The sequence below is a fragment of the Anopheles stephensi genome, assembly GCF_013141755.1.
Source record: "Anopheles stephensi strain Indian chromosome Y unlocalized genomic scaffold, UCI_ANSTEP_V1.0 chrY14, whole genome shotgun sequence".
Lineage (NCBI taxonomy): Eukaryota > Metazoa > Arthropoda > Insecta > Diptera > Culicidae > Anopheles > Anopheles stephensi.
The window spans coordinates 39,082-53,485 of record NW_023404985.1 but is presented as its reverse complement, the minus strand read 5'-3'; the positions used below and the strand labels follow the sequence as shown (position 1 = coordinate 53,485).

Below are 14,404 nucleotides of genomic sequence, written 5' to 3'. Positions count from 1 at the left end.
TAATGATCATGGTTATAGATACGGCAGTGGAAATTCCAATTCCACTTAACAGGCTCCAATTCCAAGTAACGTTTTTGTACTGTTCCAAGTAGATGTGTTCGATGTGTTTGCGATTTGTCAATGTTCTATTGTCTAGGGACGCCAAAGGTGTTTCTACAACTTTCCGATGGATTGCGATGTTGAACGTTGTTCCAGATACTGAAGGATTTTTTACATGAATTTCCTTTGATGTAAATTTCTTATCTTGGAATTGTATTGTACAATTTGAAAACGTGAGTAAGAAATTTCCTGTCAGTATCCTGTCATTAGGGCCGCAATCGGATTTGATGAGCTGTCTGTCTGCGTTCTCAATCAACAGGAGATTATCTGCTATTAGCATGGACGTGTTTGCGTATTGCGGAGTTACTATACAATTACTTTCTCTCCCCATTACCATAGGATAAATGCATTCGTCTTTAAATTCCAAAGCATAGGCGTATTTTTGCACGTATTCTTCTGGTTTTGTTGTTGTGTATAGTTTCTGTTTGTATTGCAGAAGGTTCCTCGGATATCGTTTAATTGTGGAATTATTGTGATTGAGCGCAAAGATTTCAATTATTTTTGATTCATCCTTTTGTAACTCAGGGACCTTAAGGATGAACAACAGCTTCTCACGATTAAATGCGATTTTAGGTGTAACGTAAGTAATGGCTTCGTCGGGAACATCTGTCTTAACTCCTTGATCTGCTAAAAGTTGTATTACTATGGCGATTTCTTGAGGAGACAATAGTTTGATGCTTGTTATTGACATTTTAGACAACGATATCGCTTCTAGTATATTGTCTAGTATTGTTGATCGTATCTATATTGATCAATGCCATCAACATGTCAAATTCATTCAGAACGATGTTGTTTTTCCGTACTATGAGTTGCTCCATCTCGCTTGTAAGTGCTTTAATTTTGTTTCCGAGTTGTTCGTTGACGAGAAATTGCATGTTGTTGCTTTCAATGAGTTCGTTCATTGTACTATTAATAATCTGCAGGTCATGAGCATCTGGGCTTCCTCCGATCCATTTCCAAGCCGACCCTATAGCTTCTATGCTCCTAGTTAAACGTTTCCTTGGTTTTATGTGAATTAAACTTGAATGCAAATTACTGATTTTATGTTTCGCGATTATGGATAGGGAACTATTGGTTGGTCTGTAAACAACTTGAGTTAACTGATTTATAGTATTTTCGATGTCTGTTAAGTTGATTTCATGAACTACGTTAATGTTACCTATTTGCATTTTACATGGATGTTTTTCTAGTATGAGAATTGGTTGATCTATTAAATTTGTTATTTTTAGTTCTTGTGCATTTGTATTACATAGCATCAAAATGAAAATCAACCCTAATAATTTCATTTTCTCAACCCCTAATAATTTCATTTTCTCTACCTTTTTTTTTACGTTGTAATGGTTATGTTTCACGATATTAAATTGATTTGTTTTCATAAAAATAAGACTCCTTATCGTCCGGACTATTGCCTTCTTCGGAAGAATGCTGAAAGAGAAAAAAGATAGTTATGGTACTGGTATGCCTTCAGTGTTAGGTCCCAATCCTTATTTTGTTCCTGTAAAGATAAAGTAATATTAGTTTCATGTATAATTAATGTCTTATGCGTCAAATTTTATTTTTGCTACGTTTTACTTTTCTCGGTGCAATTTTGATAGTTTTGTCTTGATTTTGCAAATATTTTGCTTTTGAAAAGCGTGGGTCTAGTTTTTTTCTTGTATTTTTCTTAATATACACATCCTCTCCTTCATTTACAACAGGAGGATTTTCTTTTGTTTCGTTATTTTTTTCCATTCTTTTAGCAGCTTCTTGAAGCCTTATTGTGACTTCTTGAAAAATTTTGTTCGCATTTTCAGTCATTTCTGCAGGATTCGTCGTATAACCTGGGTTGAAAATGATTTCGTTTGGAGTGAAAGTAGTGACTGTATGCACTGTATCATTGTATAAAGAGTTCACTATTTGCACTATCTCTGACGATGGATTGTCGTTATATTTATGTTTGTTTGTATTAAAAAGTTCTATTATAGTACTGTGAGTTTTTTCTATTTGACCATTCGACTCTGACGACGAGGCGAATTCGATGACGGTACCAAAGTTAGATAGAAATTCTTGAAATTGAATGCTAGTGAAAGCGGCTTCATGGTCGCAAATAATTTTTCTGGGTGGTCTGAAAGTTCTACAATACTGTGAAAGGGCATTGCGAATATCCGTCATGTTTCTGGATTTGATTTCTATAAGCTGAAGGTGCTTTGAGAATGCACAAATTAAAGAAAGATAATAATGTTTATCCATTCCAAAAATATCCATGTGGACTCTATGAAACGGACCGTTTTCTACTGGGCGTGAGGAAATTTTTATATTATATGGTTTTCGCTCGTATTTATGTTGAGTACAAATTGTACATGAATTAATTAGCTGTTTGATTCTTTTAATCATGTTTGGGAAAAAGTAAGAGCGTTTAAGTTGTCTTTCAACTTCTGTCATACCTCTATGTGCTCTTTCGTGCTCTTTTCGTATAATAATGTCTTGCCTTGTCTCTGATGTCACGTCTTCAACCATATTTTGCGTAATAACGAAATGGCAGTTCGAATTGCAGAAGCTTTTTCTGTATGAATGTTGGATTACATTTAGTAAACATTCAGGGGCTAGCAAAGCATTCTGTTTTCCATTTGAATGCTCTTTCAAAAAATTTGTAATTTTGCTAGTATTAAACGATGTTGAACAAATAGTGGTCCTCGTGTAACCTGGGAAAATTTGCTCTTTGACAACGGATTCCGAATTTGTAATTTTGAAAATAATTTGATTTCTGTAAGTATTGATGGCTCTTTCTGTTAAATGTAAATAATAATCATCGGATGTTCTGGCTGAATGTATTGTGTCAGCAGAACTGGAATTATTTTCCAGCGATACTTCATCTATCGTAACGCTATTTTCTATTTCGTTAGCGTTTATTTCGACTTTTCTACTGAGCGCATCAGCCACTACGTTGGTCTTTCCTGTTTTATATACAACGTCGTAATCATAATTTTCCAAATCTAAACGCCATCGAAGCAATTTAGCATTCTTGTTTGAATTTTTTATGAAAACTAGGGGTTTATGGTCAGTAACTAAAGTGAATTTGTTACCATAAAGGTAGGGTTTGAATTTGTTTACTGCCCACATGATGGCTAAAGCCTCTTTTTCTGTTGTGGAATAGTTCAACTCGGTCTTGTTGAGGGTACGGCTAGCAAAAGCAATGGGTTTCTCGATTTTATCAATTTCTTGTGATAAAACGGCACCAAGAGCGTAATTGCTTGCATCCGTTGTTAATATAAAAGGATGTTGAAAGTCAGGGTAAGATAGGATTTGATCCGAGACTAAAATATTTTTCAATCCTTCAAATGCCTCTTCATATTCTTTGTCACTTACATTTATTTCTTTATTTTTTTGTAAGTATTTGGTAAGAGGTTTTGTAATTCTTGAGTAGTCTTTGATAAATCGTCGGTAATAACCAACGAGTCCTAGAAATTGTTTTATTTCTTTTTGACTTCGTGGAAGCCTCCAATCTTTAATCTTTCTAATCTTGTCTGGATCGGGTTTAATGCCGTCTGAAGTGATGACATGCCCTAAGAATTCTGTTTCTCGGCGAAGAAATTCACACTTATCTAATTGAATTTTTAGGTTAAAATCACTTAATCTTTTAAGTATTTTTGAAACATTGTCTAGATGATCTTCTAGGTTCTTCCCAATTATGATAATATCATCCAAATACACATAGCAAATCGATCCGATAAAATTTGTTAAAATATTATTCATAACCCTTTGGAATGTTGCCGGAGCGTTTTTCAGGCCAAAAGGCATTCTTGTGAATTCGAAATGTCCTAGAGCCGTTGAAAAAGCTGTCTTTTTTTGGTGATCAGGATCCATTTCGATTTGGTGAAATCCTGATTTCAAATCAAGGGTGGTAAAATAAACCGATTTTCCAAGGTTATCTAGAATTTCCTCTATTTGAGGTATGGGGAATTTATCATCTATCGTTTTGTCATTGATCTTACGATAGACAATAACAACGCGTACCTTACGTTTTCCGGACGCATCTAGTTTTTTTGGAACAACCCAAACTGGTGATGAGTAAGGGCTAATTAAATGTTGAATGATTCCGTTATCGAGTAATTCCTTGATTTGCTCTTCTACATCATATTTATAAGCGTGTGGATATCGATATGACTTTGTGTAGACTGGATTATCATCAGTGGTTAAAATTTTATGTTTTACCACCGATGTTGCTGTAAGTTTCTCTTCAGCTCTTAATAAAACTTTTTGATTAGCCATAATTGTTTCAAACAATTTATCTTTTTCTAATAATGATAAATGGTCGGTACGTATTATTTCATTCAGATTTTTTTTTGTAATTCCACTTTCTCTTTGCAATGGAATGGGAGAAACCGTTTCGAAATTGTTTACTGTTAAGTTCAATTTTCCTTTAATAATAGGTAGAACGTTTTGTGTGCTTAATATTTTGGTGATTGTTTTGTTATTATCGGCTCTATATAAGCCAGGCTCAATCACAACTCCGTTACAAAGTTTTTGAAATGTTGGTACTAACCAGTCACCATTAACTGTCGTTTCCATTTCTATATGGTGCGAATATAATTTTTGTGTTGGAAAATATTTTTCGTATTTCAATTTTATGTTTCCGATTTCAAATGTTTCGTCTTCGAAGTTTATTTTGGCTTTGTTCTTAGCCATGCATTCTGATCCAATCAGTGCGTCAAAAAAATCGTGAAACTGCATTTCATAAAATATTTGGTTTGGAAGCTTATCGCCAAGTAAGTTGATACTTCCTTTCTTATTAACGTATTGGCATCCAGCAATGTTGTTTATTTTAGTGCCAGTTATTTTTTTAACATTTGATAGTATTCCTGGTCGTATTATATTTTTATTTGCACCGGAATCAATCAAAATTTTCAAACTTTTGTTTGATTGATTACTTGATGTAATGTAAGGTAAGTAATTTATGTATTTTCGAGTTCTAGGAGAGTTAAGCAAAAATTTATGTCCAATCCCTCCTCAGTCTCGGAATCGTCATTATCAGAAGGCTGTGTTATTTCTGCATTAAAAACTTGCTTCTTGTTTAAAGTTAATCTGCTCTTAGATGACCCTATTTCCATAGGTTCGGTAGGCGGATCTGTGTTAGTTGATTTTTGAAGTTTGTAATCCTGTCGCAGGGGTTGTACATTTTTTGCATTATAGATTTTTTTTTCGGGTAGACCTTTGTTGTTTTCATACACTGCAGTTCGAAGGCTACTCGAAGCTCGAAAGTATTGTTTGTTATCTTCAGTGAGATTCTTACTTAACTCATTTGAGGAAAACTTGCATATGAATGCATACGCATTTTCTATTGTTTTGGGTTCTGCAGCTTGTACGTACCCAAAATATGGTTTTTGCAGCCCGCTAACGTATGCTGCTAGGGTGTATTCGTCTATAAAATCATTTATGGCATCCCAGTGTTGATCATACTTTGGATTTTGCTTTGCTAATGATTTTATGTTGTGAACGATTTCTTTTGTTTTCTGGTAATGCTTATGCGCATTGCCATTATCCATTTTGTTATGCCATAGTTGGCAATTATAGGTAGAAAGCTCTTGTTTATCACCAAGAGTTCCTGTTAGTATTTTCTTTACATCATCAAATGTTTTGGGGTTCCCATTTGTGCATAGTATATCCTTAGCATGCCCCTCAATTTTGTTTATAACAGCAGTCACGTAGATTTCAAAAATATTGGGTGCCACTAAGTTTCCGAATAAATCTAGCGTTTTTTGTGCTGTTTCACGCCAACTATACAGTTGTCTCTTATTGCCATTAAAAGTGGGCAACATTTTAATTGGGTCAGGGATACGGAACGGATCACCTGCCATTGTCACTCCCCGAATGATAGGTTCATTTGGGTGAGTAGTTACTCGCTGGTTTTCGCAGATACTTTGGAATTGTAAATGATGTTGCGTTAACCTTGCACTAATATTCTCCATAACTTGTATCATACTAGCCATCTGGTCACTCAAATTCTCCGTTGGGATAGATTGAGCTTGAGCATTCATTGCGAGATCAAGGTTATCAAGAGACAAATCCAAATTTTCTATGGGTACGTGAGAATATTCTCCAGACACTGCACTTTCTTCTGATTCTGAACTAGTTTCAGAATTGAAACCTTTTTCCTGAAGCAATGCTTGTGCCTTCTTAAACACCTTGTCTTTGAAGTTTGGCATTAATTATTGATTGAAACCTAAAGCTCTATCTGGTAGTGGCTTTTAAGATAATCACCTCCGTCTATCTGGTAGTGCGGAACGTGATTGTTGGAAGTTCACAACACTTGTCACTTCCCTACCTAAATATTTAGGGACGCAAATAATTTTAACAGTTTCACTGCTGAATACGCGTCTTTCTGGTAGTACGCGTCTCCAATCGAAGCGTCTATCTGGTAGTGCGCTTTCGATTTACGATTTTTCGTAAACGCAAAGAAAAGAAAAAAATACTTACGATTTGTTTTGCTGTCGTGTAGCGTAAGCCGGGCTGACGATGCTGGTTCTCCAGGTGAAGTCTGCAGGGGGTTCCTCAATTCCACGACGACGAAGACGTCTGCTTGTCGCGAATGCTCAGGTTGCGTTACACAAACTGTTTTATGCGGGAACACTTTAACAACGGTTTTGTTTGTCCGTTATTTTTCCACTGTTATCACAGTCTTTCACTCAGCTGACTCCGTACGGCTGCGCCAGTTATAGAAACGACACGGTGGGAGTACTTTTTACAAAAAAGCTTACTTTATTCCCTGATCTCTGAATCGTAACTAACTAACATCGGCTGGAATATGTTTCAAATGACCCGCTTTGGCGTTAAGCTGACCTGGCTGGTTCGCTGGTAGCGGCTGTCGTGGAGCGGAAGCGCGTGTCCACGTGTCGGGTCCGGTTGCCAGCTCGCTGTTGACATGCGCGTCGGAAAGTGCGCGCGTGGCGACTTGACGGTGTCTTATTATGCGTAACTATATTTGACCCACAATCCACTATAAACTTATGTGTACGTTTCCTCTCAAACCATCGCGATTTTGTTGAAAACCATTTCCTCTGAGTGAAAACTGTCCCGTTCAGTATGTGCCTCTGCTTCTAAAGTTATTATTGTTATATCGTAGGTTTTAACGGCCACGCGAGCGATAATTTCTATTGTTTGTTTGTGTGTGGTTTGCAAAACAAACTTGCGCAGTAGAAGGGTCTATATTATTTTCCGTGAAACCGTTTATGTTGAGCTCAAATAATTTTTGAATTGCATGATCAACGCTTGAAAAAGATTCCGCTTTTAATATGATTCTCGCTTCTTTATCGCCTATACCCTGAACCATGGAGTCTACACCATGCTTTGTCGCCATTTTCTGTGCAATCTGCTCTGGTATGCCATCTTTTAAATATACGTCTTTTGTCCTCATGGTTAATTTGTCTACCATCAACAGAGTGTGCTGATGTTATGTGTTTCTTTTAATGTCTTTAATTGCCCGATCAACGATTCTTTTTTGAACAGATTTTCCTTCTTATGATAAAGGATCTTTACGAACGATAGTCATTGCGCCTTGCTCCGTTTTAGGTTCCTCACTAACACTTGTTTTTCGTTCGTTTGTTTCACCGCGTTGGCTACGTAACTCGTATTTAGAGGTAGCTTTTTTCATATCATATTAATCTAAACTGTACGCATTTACCATATTTGGTTCCACTTTCCAATTCTTCGTAATCACTTTCTATCAAAATTATACGATTCTCAGGGTACCGATTTCATGTAGCTTTTATGTTTACGGCTTGCCTTGTTGCTGGTTGCACTTGTATCTTTTTTTTGTTGCTGGCCTGTTCAAATTGGATGTAATCGCTGTTCAATACGTTATAGTCTCTCTCTTTCTCTTTGTCCTGTCACGGTCGCCATGTGGTGCAGCGCTTAGAGGTTAAGGAACGTCTGTGTTCGATGATGGTTGTAATGCGTCTATTTATTCCTTATCATCATTGATCTAGTTCAATCTCGTGGTTGTGATATCGCAACCTTCCCAATAATGCACTATACACGCCTTTTACCAGTTCGCGCAATACTCCCATTGCGCTTTATTCAGCGTTCAACCAAGACCGTCGGCCTCTCATCCATTGCCGTTCCACACTCACACCACTACATTCATACTCAGGATCCCACATCCTCTCCTTACAAAACAGTTTTAAGACAACAAGAACCTATTTCCTTACCTACGAACCTCAATCAAGATACCTGCTAGGACGCTTTATTTCCCTAACTCCCCGACCTCCTATTTCCGGTACCGCAGTTCGCAGCAGCCCCTCGATAGGCCTCTCATATATGTTTGTCGCTTTGCTCCATGTCTCCTCCAGTTCCTAACGATGCTTTCAAATCTTTTATTCCTGCATCATCCGCTTGATCCCTTTTCCTCTCAATATATTTCTTTAAATGCTTAACGCTACGCTCATATTCTTTACCGCTTTCTAAATCTCTTACTGTCACTCTCCCCACTCCTGTCATTTTAATTACGTCGAAAAATTTGTTTTTATAATTAGTGTCTGCCTTATCCCATTTCTGTTGCATTACTATCACTTTATCTCCTAGTTCAATATTAGTTTCTCTAGCCCTACGTTTAATATCATCTTTAGAGTTTCGTTGGAATTAAGCTGTTCTTTCCCGATCTCACAACTCCTCATCCAACGACTGGCCTGAATCAACTTTCATGTTCGGCAATAAACATCTAACTGCCCTACCAAACATAAGTTCCGCAGGCGGTATTTTCGTTATGTGATGAGGCCAAGAGTTGTACGCCGCAACATAGTCCGCCAGTGCCTCCTTCCAAATCTGTTTCCCTACCTTTGCTACCGCTGCTATTTTATTTATCCCTTGCATGCTCCTTTCAACTAACCCGTTTTCCGTTGGGTTCAGCGGCGTGCAGTGTATCAACTTAACTCCCCATGCCTCTTTCAACCAAACTTTTAGCTCTACACTGTTTAATGGAGGCCCATTGTCTGCCTTCATTGTCTTAGGCACGTAATAGGTATTAAAAATTCTACGTAGTACCTTTTACACTGCGTCCGTGTCAGTCCGCTCCATCGGCACTGCAACCAGAAACCGCGAATAGTTATCGGTAAGTACCAATGCTTTGAAATTCAGTGCGTCAGACGACGATGCAAGATCCATAGAGACGTAATCCCATGGATTATTTGGAATCTCCTTTAATGTTATGGGAGGTGGACAATTTACTGCTTTAATCAGATGACACTCTGGACAGCTTCTAACAAAACCCTCTATCTCGCGAACCATATCGGGCCACCAAAGCCCCTGTCTCAAAAAAAATTTTCATCTTCGACATCCCTGGATGGCTTCCATGCGCTACACTCGTACGAAGGGTGGCAGGAAGCACTAGCTTCTCCTGCTTCATTTATGCTCCTTATTGAATGTACATCTCGCTTTGAAAAGGTTGAAACTTAGCTATTTCTGGTGGCCATTTATGTTTGTTGCCTAACCATCTCATCACCGTTTGTAACTCATTATCTTTCAGCTGTTCCTCTGAAACGCCTATCTACTTTCCTTCTCCTTTATAAATAAAATATTTTTATCTAATTCAACGATCTAATCTTTATTCCACGCACCAGAAACCACCACCAAACTCCTTGATAACCGCTAAAAAAATGGTCCTTTGTTTCGCCATCGCACCGCAAAACCGTTCGATCATCGAACTCCGCTTAATTCGATCGCTCGCTCTGTCGGTTTTCGGTTCGCTCGTTCTCCTCTCGCAACCAGCCGCAATTTGTTCTCACGGCCGCCCCTTTAGCCGCGGCTACACGTAGCCTTATCGAAAACTGATAATCGTAGCGGCCAAGGTCGCTACACCTCTCTCACCTCCGGCGAGGTCAACGCTACTAACTACAACCTATTTTGGTCTCTACCACGCACACCTCATGCAGTTCTTTCCAATATCCGAATTGTGGATCATCACGCTTCTCCCCGATTCGAGATGCCGCATCTGCAATATTTTCCTTTCCTGACACATGCTCAAATGTATAATCAAAATGATCCATTCCTAAGAACCACCCTTCTGCCCTAGACATAATCCGTTTTCCTATGTCTTTTCACTGTTTCCCTTTTAGCATAAACATCAGTGCCGCACTGCCCGATCGTAGTATGAACTTTCTACCGATTAAGTAATAAGCAAATCTCTTCATAGCTCATATAATTGCCAATGCCTCGCGATGGAGCTGAGGATATCTACTCTCTACTGCCGTTAGGCTTTTCGACGCACAAGCTATGATTCGTCTTTCGCTACCATCCATATTTTCTTGCGCCAAAACAGCTCCCAAACCCCAAGGTGACGCATCCATATACAGGATCGTTTTATCATTGTCGTCAAAATATCCTCTTTTAACGAGATCATTTTCAGCTGCCAATTTTAGCTCGTCAAATGCACTTTGCTGCTCCTCCTCCCACCCCTTTAAGAATGGGCTAGTAAAAGTAACCATTCCTAAGAGACTCCTCAACTCTGAAACGTCTTTTGGCCTCTCAAATTTTAAAATGTCTGATATTTTCTGCCTTGCGGCGAGTATTTCCCTTCCGTCGATTGTGAACCCTAAAAACTCTACCTTCTCTTGATCATACAATGATTTCTTCTCATTGATTGTCAAATCATTCAATTGCATAACCTTTTTCACTTCTTTTACCATGTTCCTCAATTTTTCTAATGAACGCGCGTAAACAAGCATATCATCCATGTATACGATACTATTCTTGACGCTGGCAAATAATCTCTCCATGATACTTTGGAATAACTCAGGTGCACACGACAAGCCAAAAGGCAACCTTGTAAAACGCATCAATCCGTAGTCAAATGACGTACCTCCTTATGAAGCTCTACATGGAAGTATGCATATTTTATGTCAAACTTAGTAAAGAATAACCCCTCATTACTATGCGGTATTTCTGCCCATATCTTTTCAAGAGATGGAATTGGATAAGATTCACGAATAATGGCCTTATTTACCTCGCGATAATCAATAACCATTCGAAAATCTTTTGGGCCTTTTGGAACGAGAACCATGGGTGACACAAATGTTACTTGTCCTCAGTTCCATCAGCTCTTTCGATAATTTTTTTCCTCTCCATGTCCTCTCCAGCAAGTCTCTCATTAACTGCGTTTCCGAACGCTAGTGGAACGTTGTATCTAATTATCTGTTTCGGTATTACCGAATTGTTTACCCTAAATTTCACCAGATCTCCCCGTATCTTTGGAAATTCGTGACACTGATATTCCATCCCTGAATCCGATTCGTATTTGATGTACGATTATTTATACCTCATCTCCTTTTGCGCCTCGATGCCATTATTCATTTATTTTATATTTCTAGCTGGACGGCTTGACGCCGTATTGACAACACCGCGTGTGTTGACGATTACAAGTACAAATAAATTAACAAGGCATTTCCTCCCTGTTATTTTGCCTTATCCCGGGTATGGTCGGTTGTCGGTGTGTGGAGATTGCAGTGTAGTTGTCCACGTCCAAGGTGGAGGTTGTGTTGATGGTTTGGTCCGGGTCTATTGCTTTCAGTTGCTGTGTTGGTGGTAGTTTAGTGTGTGAAGCGGAACTTGCTTCCGTGTAGCGGATCTGGACTGTAACAATACAAAAAGAAAACAGTAATATGTACAGTACAAACATTTGCCTGCGCACAGTGTTCCTCAAACTGCCCAGCAGTGATAGTCCAAGCTCGATGCCATTAGTCCAATAAATACCTCATTGTTCTTTCAGACCTATTCTAAGCAACTGAAATGAAAATTTGTTCTTTCAGACCTATTCTAAGCAACCCCAACTGATACGCTGTCTCAAACCCGAGAAGGGGTAGCTCTGTGCCATCTACTACAAAAAACTTAGCAAATTGCCTACTTTGCTCGCGATCCTTAACTTCTACACACGCCTTAAATGAACAAATTACATCTAAAGAACGTTGAGTTGCATACCCTCTTAAATTCTCCTCTGGGTGGAATATCACTTATTGAACCACAGAACGACATTCTTTCTTGATTTCACTCAATTTTTTGGTAGTGAGCGTGTTAACCGATGCTCCCGAGTCTACCAAAAGTTAATCACCAATGATCCAATTTTACAATTCACGAACCGCGGTTCGTTTACACCACCAGATGACGTCAATTCACCAGTAATCAACAAAAAGCAAAAAAATAAAACAAAGAAAGAACGAAACAGAGAGAAGAAAAAAATTAAATAAATAAGTCAATCTTTTGTTGAAAATATGCAAGTTCCTTTTTCCTTTTATATTTCCGTCACAAAGTTATCAATGTTATTGTATTATATTTTCACTGTAACCCGCCTTCTACCTGATTAATTCACCCAGCTTTTTTCTTCATGTCAGCTTTGCCTTTTGCCACAAAACAATATTCCGCAAAATGGCCGGTTTTTCCGCACGTATAACACCTAGCCATGAACGCCTTGCAACGGCCCCAAGTATGAAAACGTCCACACCTCGAACTGCATTGCCCATCATCCTTTCTCGGCATTTTTGTCATTCGAAATTCATTCTCCCGATTTTTGTCCCATTTAAACCTTATCCCCATTTATAAGGCTTATCCCGACGAGCTACATTGTTCAACGACCTTACAGCGTTCACTGGTCTCAACACTGACCGCTGATCCTCCTCCGCTTGTTGAGATGCCATCTCCATTCTATAAGGTTTTAATTCCTAAGCCTCCGTGCGGATAAAGTCTAAATGTTTGCCGTGACTAACCACCCGCTCCAGGCTATTTCCGAAAATACTTGCCATTTCGTATAACTTATAGGCAATTGTCTGAATCGAACGCCTTGTTATAGCCTGCATCTTCTCCTCTTCCCGCTGTGCCTCCACGAATTTACATAAAGCTGCTTGTTTCTCCAGGCGGAGCACCCAATCTGCAAACGGCTCCTTAGCATTCATCCTCATTTCCCGGAATTTCAGTCGCTCTTTCGACGCATCGCACAAATCGTTGAAATAAGTATCGAGTGCTCGGATCGTTTCCTTGTAAATGTCTGGAGTTTTAGGTGCCATATTCCGCTGCTGCATCTCGATTATACTCAGCAAATAGCTTCCGCAAAAATTTTAAGGCCCGTCACTCGGGTTTTCGGATCAACAGACGCCTTGCACGCCACTATCCTCTCGAACTGATCACGAAAACGCATCCACACAGCCTTTCGCTTATTTGTTGGAACTGATTCGTCGAATTGCTTCAACGGCCAGGAGCACGATAGCCATTCGTTGAATCCTTTCTTGGTTTCAACCTCCGGTATTTTCTCCATCCTCGAATCACTATCCTCAAACATTTCACTAATTATCCAGCCTTTGCTCATCTTTTTTTTCGTGTCAAAACTTCGTATTACCACTCTTTGCGACAGAACAGCGAGAAATGTCAAACTATACTTTATGAGCAACTAACCATACTCCTGTTTTAACCGTCGCCCGGTACTCACTCACACCACCAACATCGCCATCCTAAAATCTATACTAAACCGTGACCATGAGTTTGCGTTGCAGAGAGCGCTATATTTATGGCGAGTGCGAGAGCGAGCAAGATAGTGTTTTATCCTTCAGCAAAAAGTTCGTGCACTACACTGCCTTACTCCAGATAATTCCATAAAACAAACCATTTTTTTCCGCCTGAACTGTATCCCTCACACTTTTTTTATTGCCCACTCGTCATACAAGTGCTCGAATTCGCATGCAACGTCCTAATTTTGTGTCACAAGCCCGCTGGCCATACAAAATTGAGGACGTTTTTACATGGACTGAGGACATTCTGAGGACGTTCGGATTCGGGTTTATGGGGTAATGTGCGTGAGCGTTTGTGGCCCAAATGTATGAGGGTATTGGTGAGACCGCATAATGTGTATGTGTTAGTGAACACTCTCGATACGCGTTATGAATGCCGTTGTGATATTGTTTTGCTTTCACATACATTTATTCTTCTTTCAAAATTCAAATTCGAAGAATGGTGAACATTTCATTTTGCTTTAGTTCTGGTTCAGGATAGTCTTGTGACGAGTGTTTAGATTATTTTCGCAAAAAGGTAAGAAAAAACTGTTTTAAATAACACAGTGGAAAGTTAAAATGTCCCTAACAACGCTTTTTTCAATTTTAGATGGATTCAAAGCAAAATTCCGACTGCAACAACAATATGCCGGTATCATCATCCGCGACGGGTTCGGCGCAGGAATTCCAATCCATGCGTCGAATGCTTGCGAACGTCCAGGTCCGGCAGGACATAATTACACAGGAAATTCGGCAGCTCAGTGGCAGAGTAGAATATATAGCCGGATTGCTGGAAGAATTCATGG

At 39.0% G+C, this 14,404-nt stretch overlaps 1 protein-coding gene across 1 annotated transcript; it reads right to left on the bottom strand.

The window, feature by feature from the left end:
• Window positions 1–12,435: 12,435 nt before the first annotated feature.
• Window positions 12,436–13,788, bottom strand: LOC118515141. The gene is made up of 2 exons (XM_036061842.1): window positions 13,715–13,788; window positions 12,436–13,569 (listed from the first exon to the last, which is right to left on the bottom strand). The coding sequence occupies exon 2, from the start codon at window positions 13,134–13,136 to the stop codon at window positions 12,780–12,782; it is 357 nt and encodes a 118-aa protein (XP_035917735.1). The 5' UTR covers window positions 13,137–13,569; window positions 13,715–13,788; the 3' UTR covers window positions 12,436–12,779.
• Window positions 13,789–14,404: the final 616 nt, after the last annotated feature.

What these genes read in the sequence shown, in the direction of transcription:
- LOC118515141 (XM_036061842.1), bottom strand. Translation starts at nt 13,136, where the DNA reads ATGCAGCAGCGGAATATGGCACCTAAAACTCCAGACATTTACAAGGAA.